Here is a 20,334-nt window from a genome sequence, read left to right on the forward strand (position 1 = left end):
TCTTTTCCCAATTTTTTCCCACTTTGTGGTCTTAGAAACCCTTCGAAACCCACAACTGGACAGTGTTGAGACCGAACTCCCGGGTTTCTCAAACACTCCCATGTATAGAAAACATGGCTTCAAATACACTGGCAAATGATTGTAACTTATTTTCAGAATTTTCAAGCAAAAATCTTCATCAGCCGAATTCACTACTGAACTTGAGTTTGTTCTTATCGATTCCCAACATTCTTTAGTGTGTTCCATTTTTTTCAAAAGGCCTCCCACCACAACAATTGCTAAAGGAAGTCCTCTACAATTCTCTACAATTTTCTTCCCAATTTTCTTCAATTCAAGTGGACAACTTTCCTCCCCAAACACAGAGTTGGAGAATAGATCCCAGCTACTAACCTCATCTAATAACTTCAGTCGAAGGCAATAATTTTTGTTCAATTGAGAACTCAACTGTGATTGCCTAGTCGTCACCACTATCGACTACCATTCCAATTATCAGGAAAGAAATTTTGCATCTTATCCCATGCATCGACACTCCACATATCATCAATAACAATTAAAAACCTTCTATTGAATAAATATTTGTGGAGTGCTAATCCTACTTCATCTTCACTCATTTCACTCATTTCTTCCTTGCTTTTTTGTTTGCTTGAGAAAACAGCTCACAAAGAATTTCTCTTGCGTCAAAATTTTGAGAAATTGTAACCCATGCACAAATATCAAAGTGCTCCTTAATATAAGGATGTGCATAAACATGCTTAGCAAGAGTGGTCTTACCAATCCCTCCCATGCCTACAATAGGGATGACTTGGAGCCGGCGATCGTCTACTCCGTTGGTGAGCTTATCCATGATTTCACGTGATGCATCACCAAACCCCACCATGATGGAAGATCTCGACGAACCACCAGATGTTGAGACACTTCTCTGGAGCTGAGCTTCAGACACGGATATCTCCATCGCCTCCTTCTTTACCAAATCCATGTCTTCTATAACTTTCTTCAAACCTCGATAAAGATTATCAACGTAACTGATTTTCCTGTCATGATTACTTTGAGTGCTGGAGCCAGCAGAAGTACTGGTTTCTCCTCTCGAGTGTATTCTTCCATGATAAGCTCCACTGGATTTGCGCAGCTTGATCATGTCCACAATATGGGACTCGATCACATCTTGGGCTGCATAAGCTGCTTCTGCAATACGAATCTCCAACGGATCAGCTTCGTTTGTGTGGGCAACAGGGGAATTATAGGTTTCAAGAAATTGTTGCAAGGAGGTAGCAGTTTGAGTGAGGGATTCAAATTGTTGTTGGTGGATAGAAATGGGAGGGAAGGATGATGATTGAGATCATCTAAGATATGCATGAGCGAAGTCAGAGCTGCATAAGCAGCCATGGTCGTCTGTGTAACTGTACAGTTCAGGCTTGTTGAGAATAAATGTTGCTCACAGTATAATTATGAAAAAGGTGTGTGGTTACTGCTGGCTACTGCTCTTTCTCCCCAACCAAGACATGCACGTTGCCCCACAGTATACATTGTTATAAAGAAGAATTTTTTAAGTCCATTTGGTGGACCCCTATTAGTACACTTGGCTCGATTGAATCTAATATCTCTGTAGGCTATTTAGTAAATCGATAGGTTAAAATTATTAATTATACTCCACTATCCCAACTAAGATTCCCTAGATTGAGAGGAAATCTTAATTTATTGTATTCAAAAATCACTTTCGGCTGCTTTACTACTTTTTCAGTACTTGGAGTCAGAACTATCACACACACACACATACATATAATATCAAAAGCCACGATAAGCCCTTAGGGCATCCGCAATGATGCGGGCGATGAATCGTCCGTCGCATCGTCCGCTACGTGGACGACGCGGACGATGCTCACGCATTTTGTTTTTTTTTTTCCAAAATTTTTTCTTATTTAAACACTACAATTCTCTATCATTTCACACACTCCAATTTTACATCTCTTCAATTTCTCTTCAATTATTCTCTCTCATCGTCTCAAAAATGAATCCCGATGACTACGATTTGAGTACATCGGATGGCTGCAGACGTGCCTTGACTCGAGCCTTGTTCGATGCCGTTAATGAAGCCAAGGCAGAATGTTTGGCACAAATGCAGCGGGAACAGGCGACGGCGGTGGCGCGAGTCTCTCGCCCGATACGACGTCGGACGTATGTCCCCCGCGAGCACGACGTAGGGCACGAACGTCCGTTCGCAGATTATTTTGCCGAGAATCCAAAGTGGGACCCGAATATTTTTCACCGACGTTTTAGAATGAGACGAGATCTTTTTCTCCGCTTTGTGCACACGTTGGAGGGACGTGATGAGTACTTCCAGTTTTGGGGAAGAAGGGATCGCGGACGGATTTACGTCATTGCGAGGTGTGCGGTTGCGATCCGCTAGGTTGGCTGCAGCTGGCTGCGGATATTCGACAAGTACCTTCATGTCGGGGATACAGCGGCCGCGAATGTCTCAAGAAATTTTGTAGAGATTAGTTGTGGGCTTTGGAGATACATGATTTACGACGCCCCGTGCCGCTGATGATTACCCAGCTGATGCGGATGCACGAGACGATGCACGGCTTCCCCTAGGATGCTAGGGAGCATCGACTGTATGCACTGGCAGTGGAAGAACTGCCCGACGGCATGGAGAAGTCAATTTACTAGCCGCTACAAGGGCAGCCACCCGACGATGATCTTCGAAGTCAGTGTTAAGCTTGACCACCATCTCTGGGTCCGGCAGGCCTTGCTAGCGGTGTAACCGGGTCGAACAACGATGAATCAAACGCCCTTAAACTTGGCCCACCCTATTAGCCGATCAAGTGCAGGAGTCGCGGTCCCACTATCCACAGCTTCACCGCCACCGAGCCGCACACGTCATATGTGGTACTACGCAGCCGATGGTATATACCCACAGGTAGCCTGTTTGGTTTTTTAAGACGATCAGCTGCCCAATTGGTGAGAGGAGAGTCTTGTTTGCGGCAAAGCAGGAGTCCGCGCGGAAGGATGTGGAGCGGGCTTTGGGGTGCTCCAATCGCGGTGGGCAAAGTGAAAGGTTCGACGCGTTTCTGGTACAAGGATGTCATCATCGACGTCATGTATGCGTGCATTATCATGCATAACATGATAGTCGAACAAGAACGTGGACATGTCACCGATTGGGTGGATGATGAAGCCGGATCTAGCTCTAGCATGGCGACCTCGCCTGTCACTCGAGGATTACCGATGGGCTTCGGTGCGGTTCTACAGCGACATGCCTCAATACGCAACCAACAAGACCATACTCAGCTCATGACCGACATGATTGAAGAAGTTTGGAACCGCAACCGCCGCCGTTGAGAAATTATAGTTTTTTTTATTTCGTATTGTAATGTTTTAATTTTAATGAAATGAAGTTTTTTTTCCAAATTTTGAAGTATTTGAATATTCAAATAATAGATAAAATGCTTAGGGCGTCGCTTAGGGTGGGCTATAATCCGCTCCACTGCAGATGGAATGGAAGGAGGATAAAATGCTGACGTGGCGGTGCATAGGGCGGGGCTTAGGGCGTCGCATAGGGCGCTCCATTGTGGATGCACTCAAAGTAAACATGTTTCGCGAGAGTGGTCTTACCAATCCCTCCCATCCCTACAATAGGGATGACTTGGAGTTGGCGATCGTCTACTCCGTTGGTGAGCTTATCCATGATTTCACGTGATGCATCACCAAACCCCACCATGATGGAAGATCTCGACGAACCACCAGATGTTGAGACACTTCTCTGGAGCTGAGCTTCAGACACGGATATCTCCATCGCCTCCTTCTTGACCAAATCCACGTCTTTTATAACTATCTTCAAACCTCGATAAAGATTATCAATATAACTGATTTTCCTGCGATGATGTTTGGGTTTCATTAGACATTCAAAGTAATTGGACCACATGAGCGGTTTACTTTGAGTGCTGGAGCCAGCAGAAGTACTGGTTTCTCCTCCTGAGTATATTTGTCGATGATAAGCTCCACTCGATTTACGCAGCTTAATCATGTCCACAATATGGTACTCAATTACATCTTGGGCTGCATATGCTGCTTCTGCAATACGAATCTCCAATGGATCGGCTTCTTTTGTGTTGGCAACAGGGGAATTATAGGTCTCAAGAAATTGTTGCAAGGAGGTAAGAGTTTGAGTGAGGGATTCAAGTTGTTGTTCGTCGATAGAAATCGGAGGGAAAGGATGATGCTTGATATCATCTAAGATATGCAAGAGCGAAGTCAGAGCTGCATAAGCAGCCATGGTCGATCTGTAACTGTATAGTTCAGGCTTGTTGAGAAGAAATGTTGGCCACAGTATAATTATGAAAAAGGTGTGTGGTTACTGCTGGCTACTGATCTTTCTCCCTTCTATATTACTGATCTTTCTCCCTTCTACATTATTGCCGACAACCAACACATGTACGTGGCCCCACAGTATAAAGTGATGTGAGAAGAAGACCATTGTTACAAAGAACGAATTAATTTGTTCAAGAATTTTTTAAGTCCATTTGTTCAATCAAATTGGATTTTATGGTAGTTAAGAATTACAAATTCAATGGAACAAGCAAACATTACAAACAGTATTTGCAAAGACAAACGCGGAAACAGAACCCAAAGAAAACAGAAGTTGGTGTCAATCCGCACATCCACAAGAACCACTTCCGACGTAGGTGGCCTCATCAGTCCATGAACAGAGAGAAGAGAGAGTACCTGGAAGCAAAGAGTGATTACATCTGCAAATCTTGAGAGAGGTTTGAGAGATAACATCTGCAGATCAATACTACATGAGTAATAAGTTATGACGAGCATATTTGCGATATTTTCTGTCTATATATATTTACCTAGAAATTGAAAAGTGAAACCAATGTACCATAAATTCATTGTAACAGCCTCATCACCTCAATGTTTTAGACTAAAAATAGTCAATCTCGACGAGAAATTTGGGGCTTGCAAGGCTCTGTAGACTGTAGTGCTTGGTTGTTGCTCGCTTGTATTTCATCTTGCTCCTCTTCTATCATCCAGGCAGACTCCACCACTGATAAATGAAATTATTATCCCTTAAAATTACTACTAGTGCCTACAATTACAGTAAAATAAACTTGCTAAATTAAAACAGAGAGTATAGTTTGATAATTGAAGAAACAAATAGAAAAACAGTAAAATAGTAATAAAATAAGAATATGGTTTTTATGTCATTTTCAAAATTTGAGCAAACTTAGGGATTTTTCTTAGCAATTTGCCCTTACATTACATAAGCATATGAGACATTAAAATTGCAATTAATCTACCACAATTTTTCCGTTTCAGGATGTGTTTTCAGTGCCGGAACAGGCACCTCAGCCACTGCCACAGAGTGGGCAATGACTGAGCTGATGAAAACCCTACCACACTCACCAAGGCACAAGAAGAAGTAAGCAGGGTTTTGTGACGACAAGGGATAATATGTAGACGAAGACATGTTTGAGGGATAATCTTTGTGGGATAATATGTAGACGACTTCGCTCATCACCAAACCGCAAAATCTTTGTGGGATAATCTCGCGATAACATTCGAGGGCAGGGCAGATCCATACCTCGTATACGACCTGGAAGACAAAGTACTCACGATTAAAAAAGGAAGAATGGGAAGATCACGTGCCTCATCATCTATGTTGATGACATGATAATAACAGAGGATGATGAAGAAGAGATAAGTGAGCTGCGGAAGAATCTGTTCAATGAGTTCGAGATGAAGGACTTGGGTCTTCTCAAATACTTCTTAGGTATAGAAGTGTTAAGATCCAAACGAGGGATCTTCATGAATCAAGGGAAGTATATACTCGATCTTCTCGCTGAAGCCGGGATGGTTGAATGCAAGCCTGCAGATACTCCGATAGTACAGAATCATGGACAGCAAATACGAGAAGGAGCTAAGCTTACAGACAGGGGGAGATATCAAAGGCTTGTTGGGAAACTTATTTATCTCTCCCACACAAGACCCGACATATCATATGTTGTGGGAGTAGTAAGCCAATTCATGCATTCACCACAGGAGGATCATTGGGAGGCAGCCCTCAGGATAGTTCGATACTTGAAGGGAACTACAGAACATGGACTATTGTTTGAGAAACATGGGCACCTAGAGATACATGGATTTACTGATGCTGATTGGGCCGGTAACCCAAATGACAGAAGATCAACGACGGGCTATTTTACCTTTGTAGGAGGTAATCTTGTCACGTGGAGAAGTAAAAAACAAAAGGTGATAGCGTTGTCGAGTGCTGAAGCAGAATTCAGGGGAATTAAAAGTGGTTTGACCGAGATACTGTGGCTGAAAAGGCTTATGACAGAGCTAAGTCTTCATTCGTCGCACCCTTGCAGGATGTTCTGCGACAATAAGGCATATCAGAAAATCCAGTCCAACATGATCGAACTAAGCACGTGGAAGTGGATCGACACTTTATAAAGGAGAAACTTGAGGCCAAAATTGTTGAACTTCCTTATGTCAAATCCGAATACCAGTTGGCAGATATCTTGACTAAGGCAGTGAACTCGAAGTCATTCAGAGAGGTACTTGACAAGTTAAGTATTGGGAATCCTATTACTTAACTTGAGGGGGAGTGTTGGAAGAATATTTCGTGTATCAAGGAGATAATACGCATGAATCAAGGAATTGATACATAATTGATGTACTACCAAAAATAGGATTAGGTTTACCTTTTGTGTAGATTATTCAACCTATAAAAGGGGATGTAATTCATTGTAAATTATACACCAGAAGTGAATACAAAAAAACCTATTCTTCGATCCTTTTATCACAATGGAACAAGCAAACATGTACAAACAGTATTTGCAAAGACGGAAACGCGGAAACAGAACCCAAAGAAAACAGAAGTTGGTGTCAATCCGCACATATCCAAGAACCACTTCCGACGTAGGTGGCCTCATCAGTCCATGAACAGAGAGAGAGAGTACCTGGAAGCACAGAGTGATTACATCTGCATATGCAAATCTTGAGAGAGATTTGAGAGATGACATCTGCAGATCAATACTACATGAGTAATAAGTTATGACGAGCATATTTGCGATATTTTCTGTCTATATATATTTACCTAGAAATTGAAAAGTGAAACAAATGTACCATAGATTTATTGTAATAGCCTAAAAATAAGTCAATCTCGACGAGAAATTTGGGGCTTGCAAGGCTCTGTAGTGCTTGGTTGTTGCTCGCTTGTATTTCATCTTGCTCCTCTGCTATCATCCAGGCAGACTCCACCACTGATAGAGCTCTATCTGCGATTATGTAATAAGCACAATAAATGAAATTATTATCCCTTAAATTACTACTAGTGCCTACAATTACAGTAAAATAAACTTGCTAAATTAAAACAGTAAAATAGTAATAAAATAAGAATATGGTTTTTATGTCAAGTTCAAAATTTGAGCAAAACTTATGGATTTTTCTTAGCAATTTGCCCTTACATTACATAGCATATGAGAGTTGAGACATCAAAATTGCAATTAATCTACCACCATTTTTCCATTTCAGGATGTGTTTTCAGTGCCAGAACAGGCACCTCAGCCACTGCCACAGAGTGGGCAATGACTGAGCTGATGAAAACCCTACCACACTCACCAAGGCACAAGAAGAAGTAAGCAGGGTTTTGTGACGACAAGGGATAATATGTAGATGAAGACATGTTTGAGGAGCTGAAGTACCTCAAACTGATCATCAAAGAGAAACTGAGATTCCATCCTCCAGCGCCGCTTTTAATCCCCAGAATCAAGTGTTGATGAATGATGAAGAACTCATATGCACAGCATAATTATGTAATATAATTACATAGTTGGAGATGAAATAAAACAGAATCATCCTACAACTTTAAATTGTGACCTGCCTAGCTCAGTAGTGATCCTACAACACGAAAGGATACGTCTTCTCAATGTAAATTCTATATTCCCTCTACTATCTCTTTTGCAGTACAATGTTTATCGAATGGAAAAGATGAGGTAAATTACATAGAAACGCAAATGCTGAAATGCTTTTGCTTGCTCTTACAATAGAATATAAGTATCAATAGAAAGAGTTTATGCTATTGAAGCAAGCTCAAACTTTATTAGTACACTACTCTTCCATGCTACATGAAAGACAAGTCTCTGTTAATTCCCACTTTAACTTCAAAGTTGGCATTTGCCAAGCTCTTCAGTGCTTCTTCTTCCTTCCAAACTAGAGCTCGAACATGAAGGTCTAGTTGGTCTCCATATAAATCCTCTTGTTCCTCTACTATCTTTTTAGCTGACACCACCGTTGATTCACTGCAACGATCCAATTCAATTGATCTTAGTGTTGGTATTTCTCCAATTTCTGACGGGATCTCCTTGAGTGTCCTTAAATAATCAAGACGAAGCTTCTGGAGAAGTGGGAAGTGAGAGTTGTCTGACACAATCCAATCTTCTAGACCGTCACAATTGCGCAATTGTAGAAACTTGAGGCTCCGGAATTGGCCTCCAATTGTTTCCCACTTGCATGTTTTGAAGAAACCTCCTTTCAACACAAATTTCTCAAGAAAGGGTAATGAACCGACTTTTTGCAATATGTCTTCCAACCCCAGAGCAGAAGAGGCAATAACAGACAACTTCTTGAGGGAGTGTGGGAACCTTGCCATTTGCCAACACTCATCACTTCCATATTTGGTGGAGCACCAAAAATTTTCCAATTTATTCAAGCACTGAAGATAGATGAGACCGTTGCTTCCCTCCATTTGTTCCATTTGATACCTTAGATGCAAATTCTTCACATCAGGAATTCTTTTGACGATCCCCTCATTCAAAATCAAATTCTTTGCTCCTTTGAGTGTTTGCAGATTCTTCATAACAACAATGTCGTTGTCGCCACCACTAGGGGAATCTGGTAGAATCAGTCCACGCAACCTAAACTCGAGATGTCGAAGTTGATGCAATTTCCAAATTTCAGTTGGTGCAATAAGATCTTCCCAACAATGAATGATCAATGTTTGTAGATTCCAAAGAAGATCAACTGAAGTAGGAAATGTGGACTTCTTATGAACGTTAACAGCAAGGTACCGTAAGTTCACCAATTCAAACACATTATCTAAGAAATAAGCACCACTCACGGTATCTTCATCATATGCTTTGAATGTCCTCAACAATCTAATATTGTGAGGCAGTCGAACTTCTCTATCCCTCTCTTCGTAGTTGTCATCATCATGTATTATGGAGCGGACATGTGACAGAGATCCCATCACTTCACTCATTAACCACCCTCCAATTTTAATTGGAAAAACAACCCGACGATCACTATTTATACTTAGAGGGTGATCTCTAATCACATGATACAACTTTTCCTTTTCAACTTCTTTCAAACACAAATCTCTCACCAAATCATGAATTTTACAATACTTAACATTTCCAATTGATCCCAACTTATCAACTAAAATGAGATTTCTATCAACCAACTCTTTCAAGTACTCTTGCGCAATTGTTTCCAAACATTTCGCACTCCTTGGTTTTAAAAATCCTTCAGAAACCCACAACTTCTTGAGCATTGACACACAGATACTACGATCTTCCTCAAAGATACCCATATACAAAAAACATGGCTTCAAATAGTTTGGTAGATAAATATAGCTCATTCTCAATATTTTCAAGCAAAATTCATCATTACTATTAATAACAATTGAATTACGATTATTCGACTCTCATTCTGATGATTAGGAAAGAAAAATTTGATCTTATTCCACACCTCTATACTCCACATATCATCTATTACTATGAGATACCTCCTTCCCGATAAATACTTGTACAATTTCTCTCCCAAATCATCCTCACTTACATCACTCAAATCTCCACTTGCTTGGAAAAGAATTTCCCTTAGTGTTCCTCTAACATTATAAGTTTGAGATATGGTAATCCAAGCACGAATATCAAAATACTCTTTAACAAGTGCATTCTCAAATAGATTTTTGGTAAGCGTGGTCTTACCAATTCCGCCCATCCCCGTGATGGGGATGATTTGGCAGTTCAGTTGGCCTCCAGTGAGCTTATCCAAAACTTCAAGAAACACTTGGTCAAAGCCCACCATAAAGTTTTCCTTCAAAGAATACGTCAACGAAACAACATGAGTCGAGGAGACCTCTCTCGGCAGCTGATCAACGGGCGCAGTCTCCAACCGCTGCAGATGAGCTTCTACTAAAGAGATCTTCATCGCCTCCTTCTTGACCAAGTCCATGTCCTTTATCACTTTCTTCAGAGCTTGATACAGATTATCAATGTAATTGATCTTTCTGCCATGAGTCATGGGTTTCATTAGCCATCCGAAGTAATTAGAGCACATAACCGGTTTCCTTTGATTGTTGGATTCTCCTCCAGAGTAGATTTGTTGATGATGAACTGCAGTGTGCTTAATCATATCTACAATATGGGACTCAATAACATCTTCAGCTGCATAAGCTGCTTCTGCAATATGCATCTCCAAGGGATTGGCTTCGTTGCTGTGGGCAAAAGGAGAATTGTAGCGTTCAAGAAATTCTTGCAAGAAGGTCACGGTTTGAGAGAGAGATTCAAGTTGTTGTTTGTCAATAGAAATTGGAGGGGAAGGATGATGTTCGATATCATCTATGAGATGCATAAGAGAAACCACAGCTGCATAAGCCGCCATGAATGCTCAGAAACAGAATAAAAGTACTAGTACTAGATAAAAGAAGAAGACTAATGTGATGTACATGTACTTAGAAGAGAAGTCAATTGCAACTTGTTGACATAGAGATTCTCAATATTAGGATGGCCCTGCATACAATTTTCCCAGCTGGCTTCCACAAAATAATTGGTTCTTTAGTTTCCACACAATTTTCTTTTTAGTGTCCTCATAACTCATTAGTCCTTGAACAGAGAAAGAGTGATCACATCTGCATACGCAAATCGTGATAGAAATTTGAGAGATGCCTGCAGAGCATAACTAGATAAGTAATGGAGTAACCCTTATCGAACCATAATCTATTAAGGTATGTGAGTGCAACTAAGTGAGTAACAAGCTAGTGAGATTAGAAAATTAAAATTGAAACCAGGGTACCATAAAATGCATCGTAAACAGCCTCATTGCCTCAATGTTTCGGACGGAGAATCGTCAATCTCAAGACGATGTTTGATAGTATCATCTAAGAAATGCAAGAACCAAGGGGAAGGATGATGCGTGATGTCATCTAAGACATGCAAGAGTGAAATCGGGGCTGCATAAGCTGCCATCACCGAGGCTTTGTTTGAGAAGAAATGAAGCTTAAACACTTAGTCCACAAATATAATTATGTAAAAAGGTGTGTGGCTAGAGTTCATATTATATCTATTCTACATTATTGCCGAGAACTATGACATGTATGTGCCCACAGTATAAAACATGCATAATATTCAGTGAAAAATATCTCACTAGTTTAAATATTTCCACTGTGATTACAATTTACTTTCCAGATAGTAATAAAATGCAAACGGCATTTTTTCTACAAATTCCAAACTATGATCTGGATCATTAGATTTCAAGATTTTAATGTCAACAGACTATTGATATTGTGTTATCATTTTCTATTGAAGTTATTTGTAATCTGTTGACATCAAATCTTGAATGCTAACATAGTTTACAATTTTGTGAACTTTCACACACATACATACATATATAGTAGTACAATTTTATAAGACGCAGATGAGCCCTTGGTGAAATGGAATTTAAGCCCTTCAAAGAAAGGAAATGGATTGTTAGGAATCAGCCATTGAACAATGTGGATAATTATGACAACACTAACAGCAAAGTCTGAACATTGATTAAAAATGGTGTGAGCTTGTTCTATATGAAAATTCCTAAACCTGTTTTTATAAATCACAGCCATTTGCAACAGTCTGAGTGGGGAATCACAAAATAAACAAACCAATAATTTATTATTTGAAACAAATTCAAGCAAATAAACAAGCCAACTGGTAGCAACAAAATGGACTCTATGGTAAGTAAGAGTTACAAATTCAATGGAACTAGCAAACATGCTCAAACAGTACTTGCAAAGAAAAACGCTCAAAACAGAACACACCGAAAATAGTTGATGTCAATCCGCGCATCCCACTTCCGACATAAGCGGCCTCATCAGTCCATGAACAGACAGACAGAGAGAGATTACATCTGCAGAGAATAACTAGATGAGTAATAACCACACTCACTATTAAAGAATATGCAAGTGACACTAATTAGTTGCTAGTGGCTATAAATTTGCAATATTTTCTGTCTATATAAGTTTACCTAGAAACTGAAAATGGAAACCAATGTACCATCAAATGCATTATTGTAACAGCCTCATTACCTCAATGTTTCAGACTAAAAATAGTCTATCTCAACTTAAAAGTTGGGGCCTGCGAGGCTCCACCTTAATGCTTGGTTGTTGCTGTTGTTGAAGAGCACAGCTCGAACTTGTATTTCATCTTGCTCCTCTGCTATTGCCTTGGCAGACTCTACCACTGATTTGCTGCAATATTCCAAGTGGATTGATTGCATCGTTGGTATTTCACCAATTTCACAAGGGATCTCCTTCAATTCCTTTATTGCGTAAAGACGAAGTTTCTCAAGGCATGGAATGTGAGAGCTATCTGTTATCCAGGATACCAAACGACACCATTTCAGTTCCAAGTATTTGAGGCTTGGGAACTGTTCTTCACTTGTTTCCCACACGCCATTTTCGAAACCAGCTCGTTCCAATTTAAGCTTCTGAAGAAGAGGTAATGCACCTATCTTTTCAAGATTCAGTCCAGTCAATACCCAACTGGAGGTGTGTGATCCCAAGCTCAACTTCTTAAGACAGCGTGGAAAAATGGTATCCAAGCTCCAATTAGGTTCATAACACCGACAGGACTCTAGTTTAACCATATACATAAGATTTCCAAGTGCAAAATTAGTTCCTGTCAATTTCTTTATATAGGGGATATACTTAACAGGAAAATTCAGAGCAACTCCTTTGAGCGTTTGTAGATTGTTCATGACGACCCAGGGAAAAGCAGGAGGATGTTTCATAAATATATCTCCTTTATGGAACTCAATATGCTTAAGTTGAGTCATCCCCGAAATATATGATGCATCAACCATTGTAGAATGAAAAATAATAAGTGTTTGTAGATTCCAGAGAAAAGTGATTGAAGAGGGGATTTCAGACACCCTCTGAACTCCAACAGCGAGATACCGTGAGTTCACAAACTGGAACAAATCATCAAACAAATAATTGTGGCTTCCACTTCTATCTGTATCAAAAGCTTTCAATGTCCTCAATAGTCTAGACTCAGGCATCGGAACAACTTCATCACAATGACATAAAAGCGTACGAGCAAGCGGCATAGATTGTAAGGCATCACGAACCTCGTCCTTTGAAGTGCCTCGAGGAATAACAACACAACGTTGCCTATTTAAGGCCTGAGACTCATGTTTCCCTGTCACATAATAAAAGCCCTGTTTCCCAGCTTCTCTGCAACAAAGGTCTCTCAATAGATCATGAACTTTGCAACGCTTTATGTTTCCAGTCGACCCCAACTCATGAACTAGAATGAGATTTCTATCAACTAACTCATTTAAGTACTCTTTTGCGCTTGTTTCCAAGCTTTTCCCACTTTGTGGTCTTAGAAACCCTTCAGAATCCCACAACTTGACGAGTGTTGAGACACGAACTGCACGGTCTTCATCAAACACTCCCATGTATATAAAACATGGCTTCAAATACACTGGCAAATGACTGTAGCTTAGTTTCAGAATTTTCAAGCAAAAATCTTCATCAGCCGAATTCACTACCGAACTTGAGTTTGTCCTTATCGATTCCCAACATTCTTTAGTGTGTTCCATTTTTTTCAAAAGGCCTCCCACCACAACAATTGCTAAAGGAAGTCCTCTACAATTCTCTACAATTTTCTTCCCAATGTCCTCCAATTCAAGTGGACAACTCTCCTCCCCAAACACGGAGTTGGAGAATAGATCCCAGCTACTAACCTCATCTAATAACTTCAATCGAAGGCAATAATTTTTGTTCAATTGAGAACTCAACTGTGATTGCCTAGTCGTCACCACTATGCGACTACCATTCCAATTATCAGGAAAGAAATTTTGCATCTTATCCCATGCATCGACACTCCACATATCATCCATAACAATTATAAACCTCCTGTTGAATAAATATTTGTGGAGTGCTAATCCTACTTCATTTTCACTCATTCCACTCATTTCTTCCTTGCTTTTTTTGTTGGCTTGAGAAAGCAGCTCACAAAGAATTTCTCTTGTGTCAAAAGATTGAGAAATTGTAACCCATGCACGAATATCAAAATGCTCCTTAATATAAGGATGTGCATAAACATGTTTAGCGAGGGTGGTCTTACCAATCCCTCCCATCCCTACAATAGGGATTACTTGGAGTCGGCGATCATCTACTCCGTTGGTGAGCTTGTCCATGATTTCACGTGATGCATCACCAAAACCCACCATGATGGAAGATCTTGATGACCCACCAGATGTTGAAACACTTCTCTGGAGCTGAGCTTTGGACACAGATATCTTCATCGCCTCCTTCTTGACCAAATCCATGTCTTTTATAACTTTCTTCAAACATAGATTATCTATGTAACTGATTTTCCTGCCATGATATATGGGTTTCATTAGAAATCCAAAGTAATTGAACCACATCAGCGGTTTACTTTGCATACTGCTGGTTTCTCCTCCCGAGTGTATTTGTCCATGATAAGCTCCGCTGGATTTACGCAGCTTGATCATGTCCATAATATGGGACTCGATCACATCTTGGGCTGCATAAGCTGCTTCTGCAATACGAATCTCCAACGGATCAGCTTCGTTTGTGTTGGCAAAAGGGGAATTATAGGTTTCAAGAAATTCTTGCAAGGAGGTAACAGTTTGAGTGATGGATTCAAATTGTTGTTGGTGGATAGAAATCGGAGGGGAAGGATGATGCTTGATATCATCTAAGATATGTAAGAGCGAAGTCAGAGCTGCATAAGCTGCCATCAATCTCTAACAGAAAGTTAGAAAGAAAAAAGTGCAGCAAACATAGAGTATGAATGAGTTTGAATGAAAATGATGCATTAGTTTCCTATATCAATTCAAAGATTAGCTGATTAGCTAGTTTGATAGTAGTATAATATGCAACTTGATGACACAAACGCGTTACAGGTGACATGTCAAGCTGCTTGATGATAAAATATAGCCACTTTGGATTAACAATAAGTTGATGGGCGTGAGCTGAGACATGGTGCCTAAATCCATAATTTAATTAATAAATAATGATAAAATACAACTTTAAATTCCCACTTGATTAAAACTAATACTCTCTCCATCTCTGAAAATTTGTCACCTATTTCCTTTTTCGTCCGTCCCTAAAAATTTGTCACCTTTCACTTTTACCATTTTTGGTAGTGGACCTCATATTCCACAAACTCATTCCTACTCACATTTTATTATAAAACTAATAGATAAAAGTAGGACCCACTTGCCACTAACTTTTTCAACCCACTTTCTATTACATTTCTTAAAACCCGTGCCAGGTCAAATGGTGACAAATTATAAGGACGGATGGGGTACTATATAAAAATAGGACTCACGTGCTATCAATTTTTTTAACCCACTTTCTATTACATTTCTTAAAATCCGTGCTGAGTCAAATAGTTATAAATTATAAGGGATGGAGTACTAATTTCAAAATAAAGGATCTCCTCTCTCACCTATGCTTTATTCTTTACTTCAAAGTCATCAAAGAGACATTGAGATTGCACCCTCCGCTTCCGCTTTTAATCCCGAGAATGAACGTCAAAAGATGTGAAATTGATGGATACGAAATCCCAGCAAAAACCAGAGTGGTAGTGAATGCGTGGGCATTAGGAAGAGACCCCAAGTACTGGAACGATGCGGAGAAGTTTATACCAGAAAGATTTGAGGAGAGCTCATTTGATTTCAAAGGGAACAATCTGGAATACGTACCTTTTGTTGCAGGAAGGAGAATATGCCCCGGCATGTCATTCGGATTGGCAAACGTAGAGCTTCCGCTTGCTATGCTTCTGTATCATTTTGATTGGAAATTGCCAAACAGGATGAAACATGAAGATTTGGATATGACAGAGTCCTTTGGCGGCACTGTAAGAAGGAAACACCCTTTGCATTTGGTTCCCATTGTTAAACGACCTTTGCCTGCAAGTGCCTGACTGATCATTTATAAATGGCTTCTGTATTCTCGTGTTATTGGAGTGATGGTGTGTAATTTAGAGCACTATCTGTGTTTATGTCATAAGCACCATAAATGAAATTAATTACTACTCGTGCAAGAATACAGTTTCTATTATAGTATGTATGGGTTGATTCCTTATGGAGGTGGATTGTCTTTAGCCTCTTCAGAAGATTGTGATTGAACTTGTCACCCAAATTTGGACAGTCTATATACAGCATGCTTGAAGTTCATTGCTTCAAGACATCAATAAATAACAGAGGGGAAACAAATTGCATTTGCCACGAATTCATAAAGAGAAAAGGACCATTGCATAATAACAGTGTGTTGTTGAGGCGATACAAGTGTTGGGTGGGCCACTGTTAGTCCACCTGGCTTGATTGAATCTTACTATATCTTAGTCTGAATAGGTTAAAATAAGAGGGATTCTATTGTACTAAGTTCTCAGGACTCATAGGGGGTGTTCGGTCTGTAAGATTGTATCCGTGATTAAATTTATTGTGTGTTTGGTTTATGAGATTCAACCTCACAACTCAATACTAGATGGATAATCAGAGGATAATTAGTTATAGTTAACCCCCTATGACTAAAATAATCTCACAACTCAATCCTAGATTGTATCTCTATATTATTTTATCTTGCAAACCGAACACCATCTTAATCTATTGAATAATTAATTCAGTTTATAGTGGATTCGTACCTACTTCAAATATTTCCATTGTGTTCACAATTTACTTTCCATGATGTCAATTATTCTTATAGTAATTATTTCAACATTACTCTGACTTGGGAGTAAGAACTTTCACACACACACATACATAAGCCCTTCGTGAAATGGAATTTAAGCCCTTCAAAAAAAGGAAATGGGATTTTAGGAATCAGTCATTAAACAGTGTGGATAATTATGACAACACTATCTGTAAGGCCTGAACCAATACAAAAACAAAAGTCTGAACATTGATTAAAAATGGTGAGAGCTTGTTCTATATGAAAATCCCTAAACCTGTGTTTAATAAAGTTCTAATACTAGTAATTCAATTACGCTAGCTACTGTTAATAATCCCGCAGGTACTGAAACCATTAAAAGAACACTGTACGAAACATAGACTACGCTTTCCTTTCAAATGTTGCAGCAAAAATAGAAAAACTTGGGCTCAGAATAAATCACAGCCATTTGCAACAGCCTGAGTGGGGAATTGTTCAATGAGTGGGGAATTGTTCAATTGAGAACTCAACTTTGATTGCCTAGTCGTCACCACTATGCGACTACCATTCCAATTATCAGGAAAGAAATTTTGCATCTTATCCCATGCATCAACACTCCACATATCATCAATAACAATTAAAAACCTTCTATTGAATAAATATTTGTGGAGTGCTAATCCTACTTCATTTTCACTCATTCCACTCATTTCTTCCTTGCTTTTTTTGTTGGCTTGAGAAAGCAGCTCACAAAGAATTTCTCTTGTGTCAAAATTTTGAGAAATTGTAACCCATGCACGAATATCAAAATGCTCCTTAATACAAGGAAGTGCATAAGCATGTTTAGCAAGAGTGGTCTTACCAATCCCTCCCATCCCTACAATAGGGATGACTTGGAGTTGGCGATCGTCTACTCCGTTGGTGAGCTTGTCCATGATTTCACGTGATGCGTCACCAAACCCCACCATGATGGAAGATCTCGACGAACCACCAGATGCTGAGACACTTCTGTGGAGCTGAGCTTTGGACACAGATATCTTCATCGTCTCCTTCTTGTTGGTGGATAGAAATGGGAGGGGAAGGATGATGCTTGATATCATCTAAGATATGCAAGAGCGAAGTCAGAGCTGCATAAGCAGCCATGGTCGATCTGTAACTGGTATAGTTCAGGCTTGTTGAGAAGAAATGTTGTCCACCGTATAATTATGAAAAAGGTGTGTGGTTACTTATTGCCCTTTCTTCCTTCTGCATTATTGCCAACAACAAAGGACATGCACGTGGCTCCACAGTATAAAGTGTTACTCCATTGACCATATATATGATGTGAAAAGAAGACCATTGTTACAAAGAACGAATTAATTTGTTCAAGAACTTTTTAAGTCCATTTGGTGGACCCCTATTAGTCCACTTGGCTAGATTGAATCTAATATCTGTAGGTTATTAAGTACTCCCTCCGTCCCAGATTTGTAGTAACATTTTGCCATAAAAGTCCGTCCCACATTTGGAGTAACATTTAGAATTTACCATATTTGCACATAAAATTTTACCCCATTATTCACTTAAATTACACCCAAATGCCATTATCTATATTAAAATAAATCAAAACAAAAATAAAAAACCATAAAGTCAAAGAGGGACCCACCTTTAACCAACTCACTTCATTTATTACACACTACATCATCCCACTCCACTATCTCATTTCATTTATTACACACTCCACCTCTCACTTCATTAATTACACACTTCACCAATTCCTTAAAACCCATGCCATAACTAAATGTTACTACAAATGTGGGACGGGGGGAGTATATGAGTATATCTATCGCAACTAAGATTGAGAGGAATTCTTAATTTATTGTGTTCACGAATCACTTTCGGTCAGAAGCGTTCACACACACACATATAGTTTAATAAGAGCATCCGCAATGGGACGGACGATACGACGGACGATGCATCGTCCGCCATTGTAGCATCGCGGACGATGGGTAACCCATCGTCCGCGCCCGATACATTGTCCGCGGACGATGCGCGGACGATACCCATCGTCCGCCACTGTGGACGAGGCGGACGATGCGACGCGGTTTAGTTTTTTTTTTTTAATTTGATTAAATTTTCAAAACCTATATATATCAAATTCATTTCATTTTTCACACTTCATTTTTCTCACTTCACTCTCATCAAATTCACTACATTTTCAAGCAAAATGGATTCCGAATATTATCTTAATAGTCCGATTTTCGGTGGTGCACGATGGCCGGGTATAGAACCCGACGAATACCGGCCATTCAACACCAACGCCGAGTACGATCCCGACTTTTCCACCGACTCATACGGGCTGTCCGATATGGAGCCGTCTCCACACCGCCCCTCCGTCGCCGCCGCTTCCGGGTCCGCCACCAAGAAGAAGCGGACAAAGGCACGAGCCCAGAAGTTGCCTACAACGGAGGTGTGTGAAGAGTTCGCCTCGGGCAGGACGAACTACTCCGAATCCATCGTCTTGACGAGATGTTGGATTGATGTTTCGGAAGATGCGGTGTACGCCAACAACCAGAGGGTGACTGCGTATTGGGAGTGCATCGCCGAGAAATACAACGCGGCCAAGCCGGCGAACGCGTACAAGCGCTACAGGGAGCAACTCCGCAAGCACTGGGATCAAATAAAGAAGCAGGTAAATTTGTTTGCGGCGGAGTACGAGAAGTGCGAGAGGGAGCAGGCCAGTGGCGAACACTTGGCTGCTGAGGCTTCCACCGGACTCGATCAACACGTGGAAGGATTTTAAACTGGAATTTTTGGATTACTTTTTTCCATCTAACAAGACGAATGCCTTGAAGAAGGAGATTCAGGAGTGCAAACAAGAATACGATGAGTCTCTAAGTTCTTATTGGTCCCGCTTCAAGGGGCTGCTGGATGCTTGTCCAAACCACAGGATGATAGAAGCGGAGACTTACTATTTGTTCTATGAAGGTGCAAACCCTGAGTCAAAGGACTTGATGAACTCCTCGAGCGGGGGAAATTTTACTAAGAACAAAGCAAGTGAAGCCAGGGAAACGCTGGGGAGATTGATTGAGGCAAAGAAGGCCTATGATAACCCGCGAAGCATATTGAGGAGAGGATCAGCTAATGCAGTGATGGATCAAGAAGACAAGAAGGTGGAAGATAGGATCGATAAACTGGAAAAGGCCTTGCTAAGTGCGATCGAGAAATGCAATCCGCATGCTCCAGTGGAAAATGAGAAATCACCTGGTCAAGAGGAAAGGCAACTGCAACCATACTACAGATCAGCCCTGCGAAGGGGAGTGCCAAGCTCAAGCAAATTTGATGGGAAGTTGGAATCCCGATGGAAGTTGGAATCAAGGAAGACAGAGGGACGCTCCATGGAGGACTCACCC

At 40.3% G+C, this 20,334-nt stretch overlaps 5 protein-coding genes across 7 annotated transcripts; 2 read left to right on the forward strand and 3 right to left on the reverse strand.

Annotated features, from left to right (window-relative positions):
• The first annotated feature begins 5,670 nt into the window (after positions 1-5,670).
• LOC125198326 (uncharacterized mitochondrial protein AtMg00810-like) lies at positions 5,671-6,456 on the forward strand. Its single transcript, XM_048096694.1, has one exon. It carries the CDS (start codon positions 5,671-5,673, stop codon positions 6,454-6,456), a length of 786 nt encoding a protein of 261 aa, XP_047952651.1.
• Positions 6,457-6,760: 304 nt separating this feature from the next.
• LOC125198331 lies at positions 6,761-11,351 on the reverse strand. 2 transcript variants are annotated; one of them, XM_048096699.1, is made up of 4 exons: positions 11,080-11,351; positions 9,993-10,952; positions 7,103-7,283; positions 6,761-7,028 (listed from the first exon to the last, which is right to left on the reverse strand). In XM_048096699.1, exons 2-4 carry the CDS (start codon positions 10,666-10,668, stop codon positions 6,983-6,985), a joined length of 903 nt encoding a protein of 300 aa, XP_047952656.1. In that variant the 5' UTR covers positions 10,669-10,952; positions 11,080-11,351; the 3' UTR covers positions 6,761-6,982. The 2 variants fall into 2 exon arrangements, 1 of the variants encoding a protein (XP_047952656.1); XR_007172384.1 differs by lacking the exon at positions 11,080-11,351 and adding an exon at positions 7,710-8,921 and having other exon boundaries at positions 6,761-7,283; positions 9,993-10,947.
• Positions 11,352-11,914: 563 nt separating this feature from the next.
• Positions 11,915-18,098, reverse strand: LOC125198329 (putative late blight resistance protein homolog R1B-16). 2 transcript variants are annotated; one of them, XM_048096697.1, is made up of 5 exons: positions 17,808-18,098; positions 16,003-16,209; positions 15,747-15,919; positions 12,347-15,039; positions 11,915-12,168 (listed from the first exon to the last, which is right to left on the reverse strand). In XM_048096697.1, exon 4 carries the CDS (start codon positions 15,031-15,033, stop codon positions 12,382-12,384), a length of 2,652 nt encoding a protein of 883 aa, XP_047952654.1. In that variant the 5' UTR covers positions 15,034-15,039; positions 15,747-15,919; positions 16,003-16,209; positions 17,808-18,098; the 3' UTR covers positions 11,915-12,168; positions 12,347-12,381. The 2 variants fall into 2 exon arrangements, with proteins under 2 accessions (XP_047952654.1, XP_047952655.1); XM_048096698.1 differs by lacking the exons at positions 15,747-15,919; positions 16,003-16,209; positions 17,808-18,098 and having other exon boundaries at positions 12,347-15,291.
• On the forward strand, positions 15,825-16,223 carry LOC125198327 (cytochrome P450 71D8-like). The gene has a single exon (XM_048096695.1). It carries the CDS (start codon positions 15,825-15,827, stop codon positions 16,221-16,223), a length of 399 nt encoding a protein of 132 aa, XP_047952652.1.
• LOC125198328 (disease resistance protein RPP13-like) lies at positions 17,398-17,988 on the reverse strand. The gene has a single exon (XM_048096696.1). It carries the CDS (start codon positions 17,986-17,988, stop codon positions 17,398-17,400), a length of 591 nt encoding a protein of 196 aa, XP_047952653.1.
• Positions 18,099-20,334: the final 2,236 nt, after the last annotated feature.

This window comes from Salvia hispanica, unplaced genomic scaffold, assembly GCF_023119035.1.
Source record: "Salvia hispanica cultivar TCC Black 2014 unplaced genomic scaffold, UniMelb_Shisp_WGS_1.0 HiC_scaffold_137, whole genome shotgun sequence".
NCBI lineage: Eukaryota > Viridiplantae > Streptophyta > Magnoliopsida > Lamiales > Lamiaceae > Salvia > Salvia hispanica.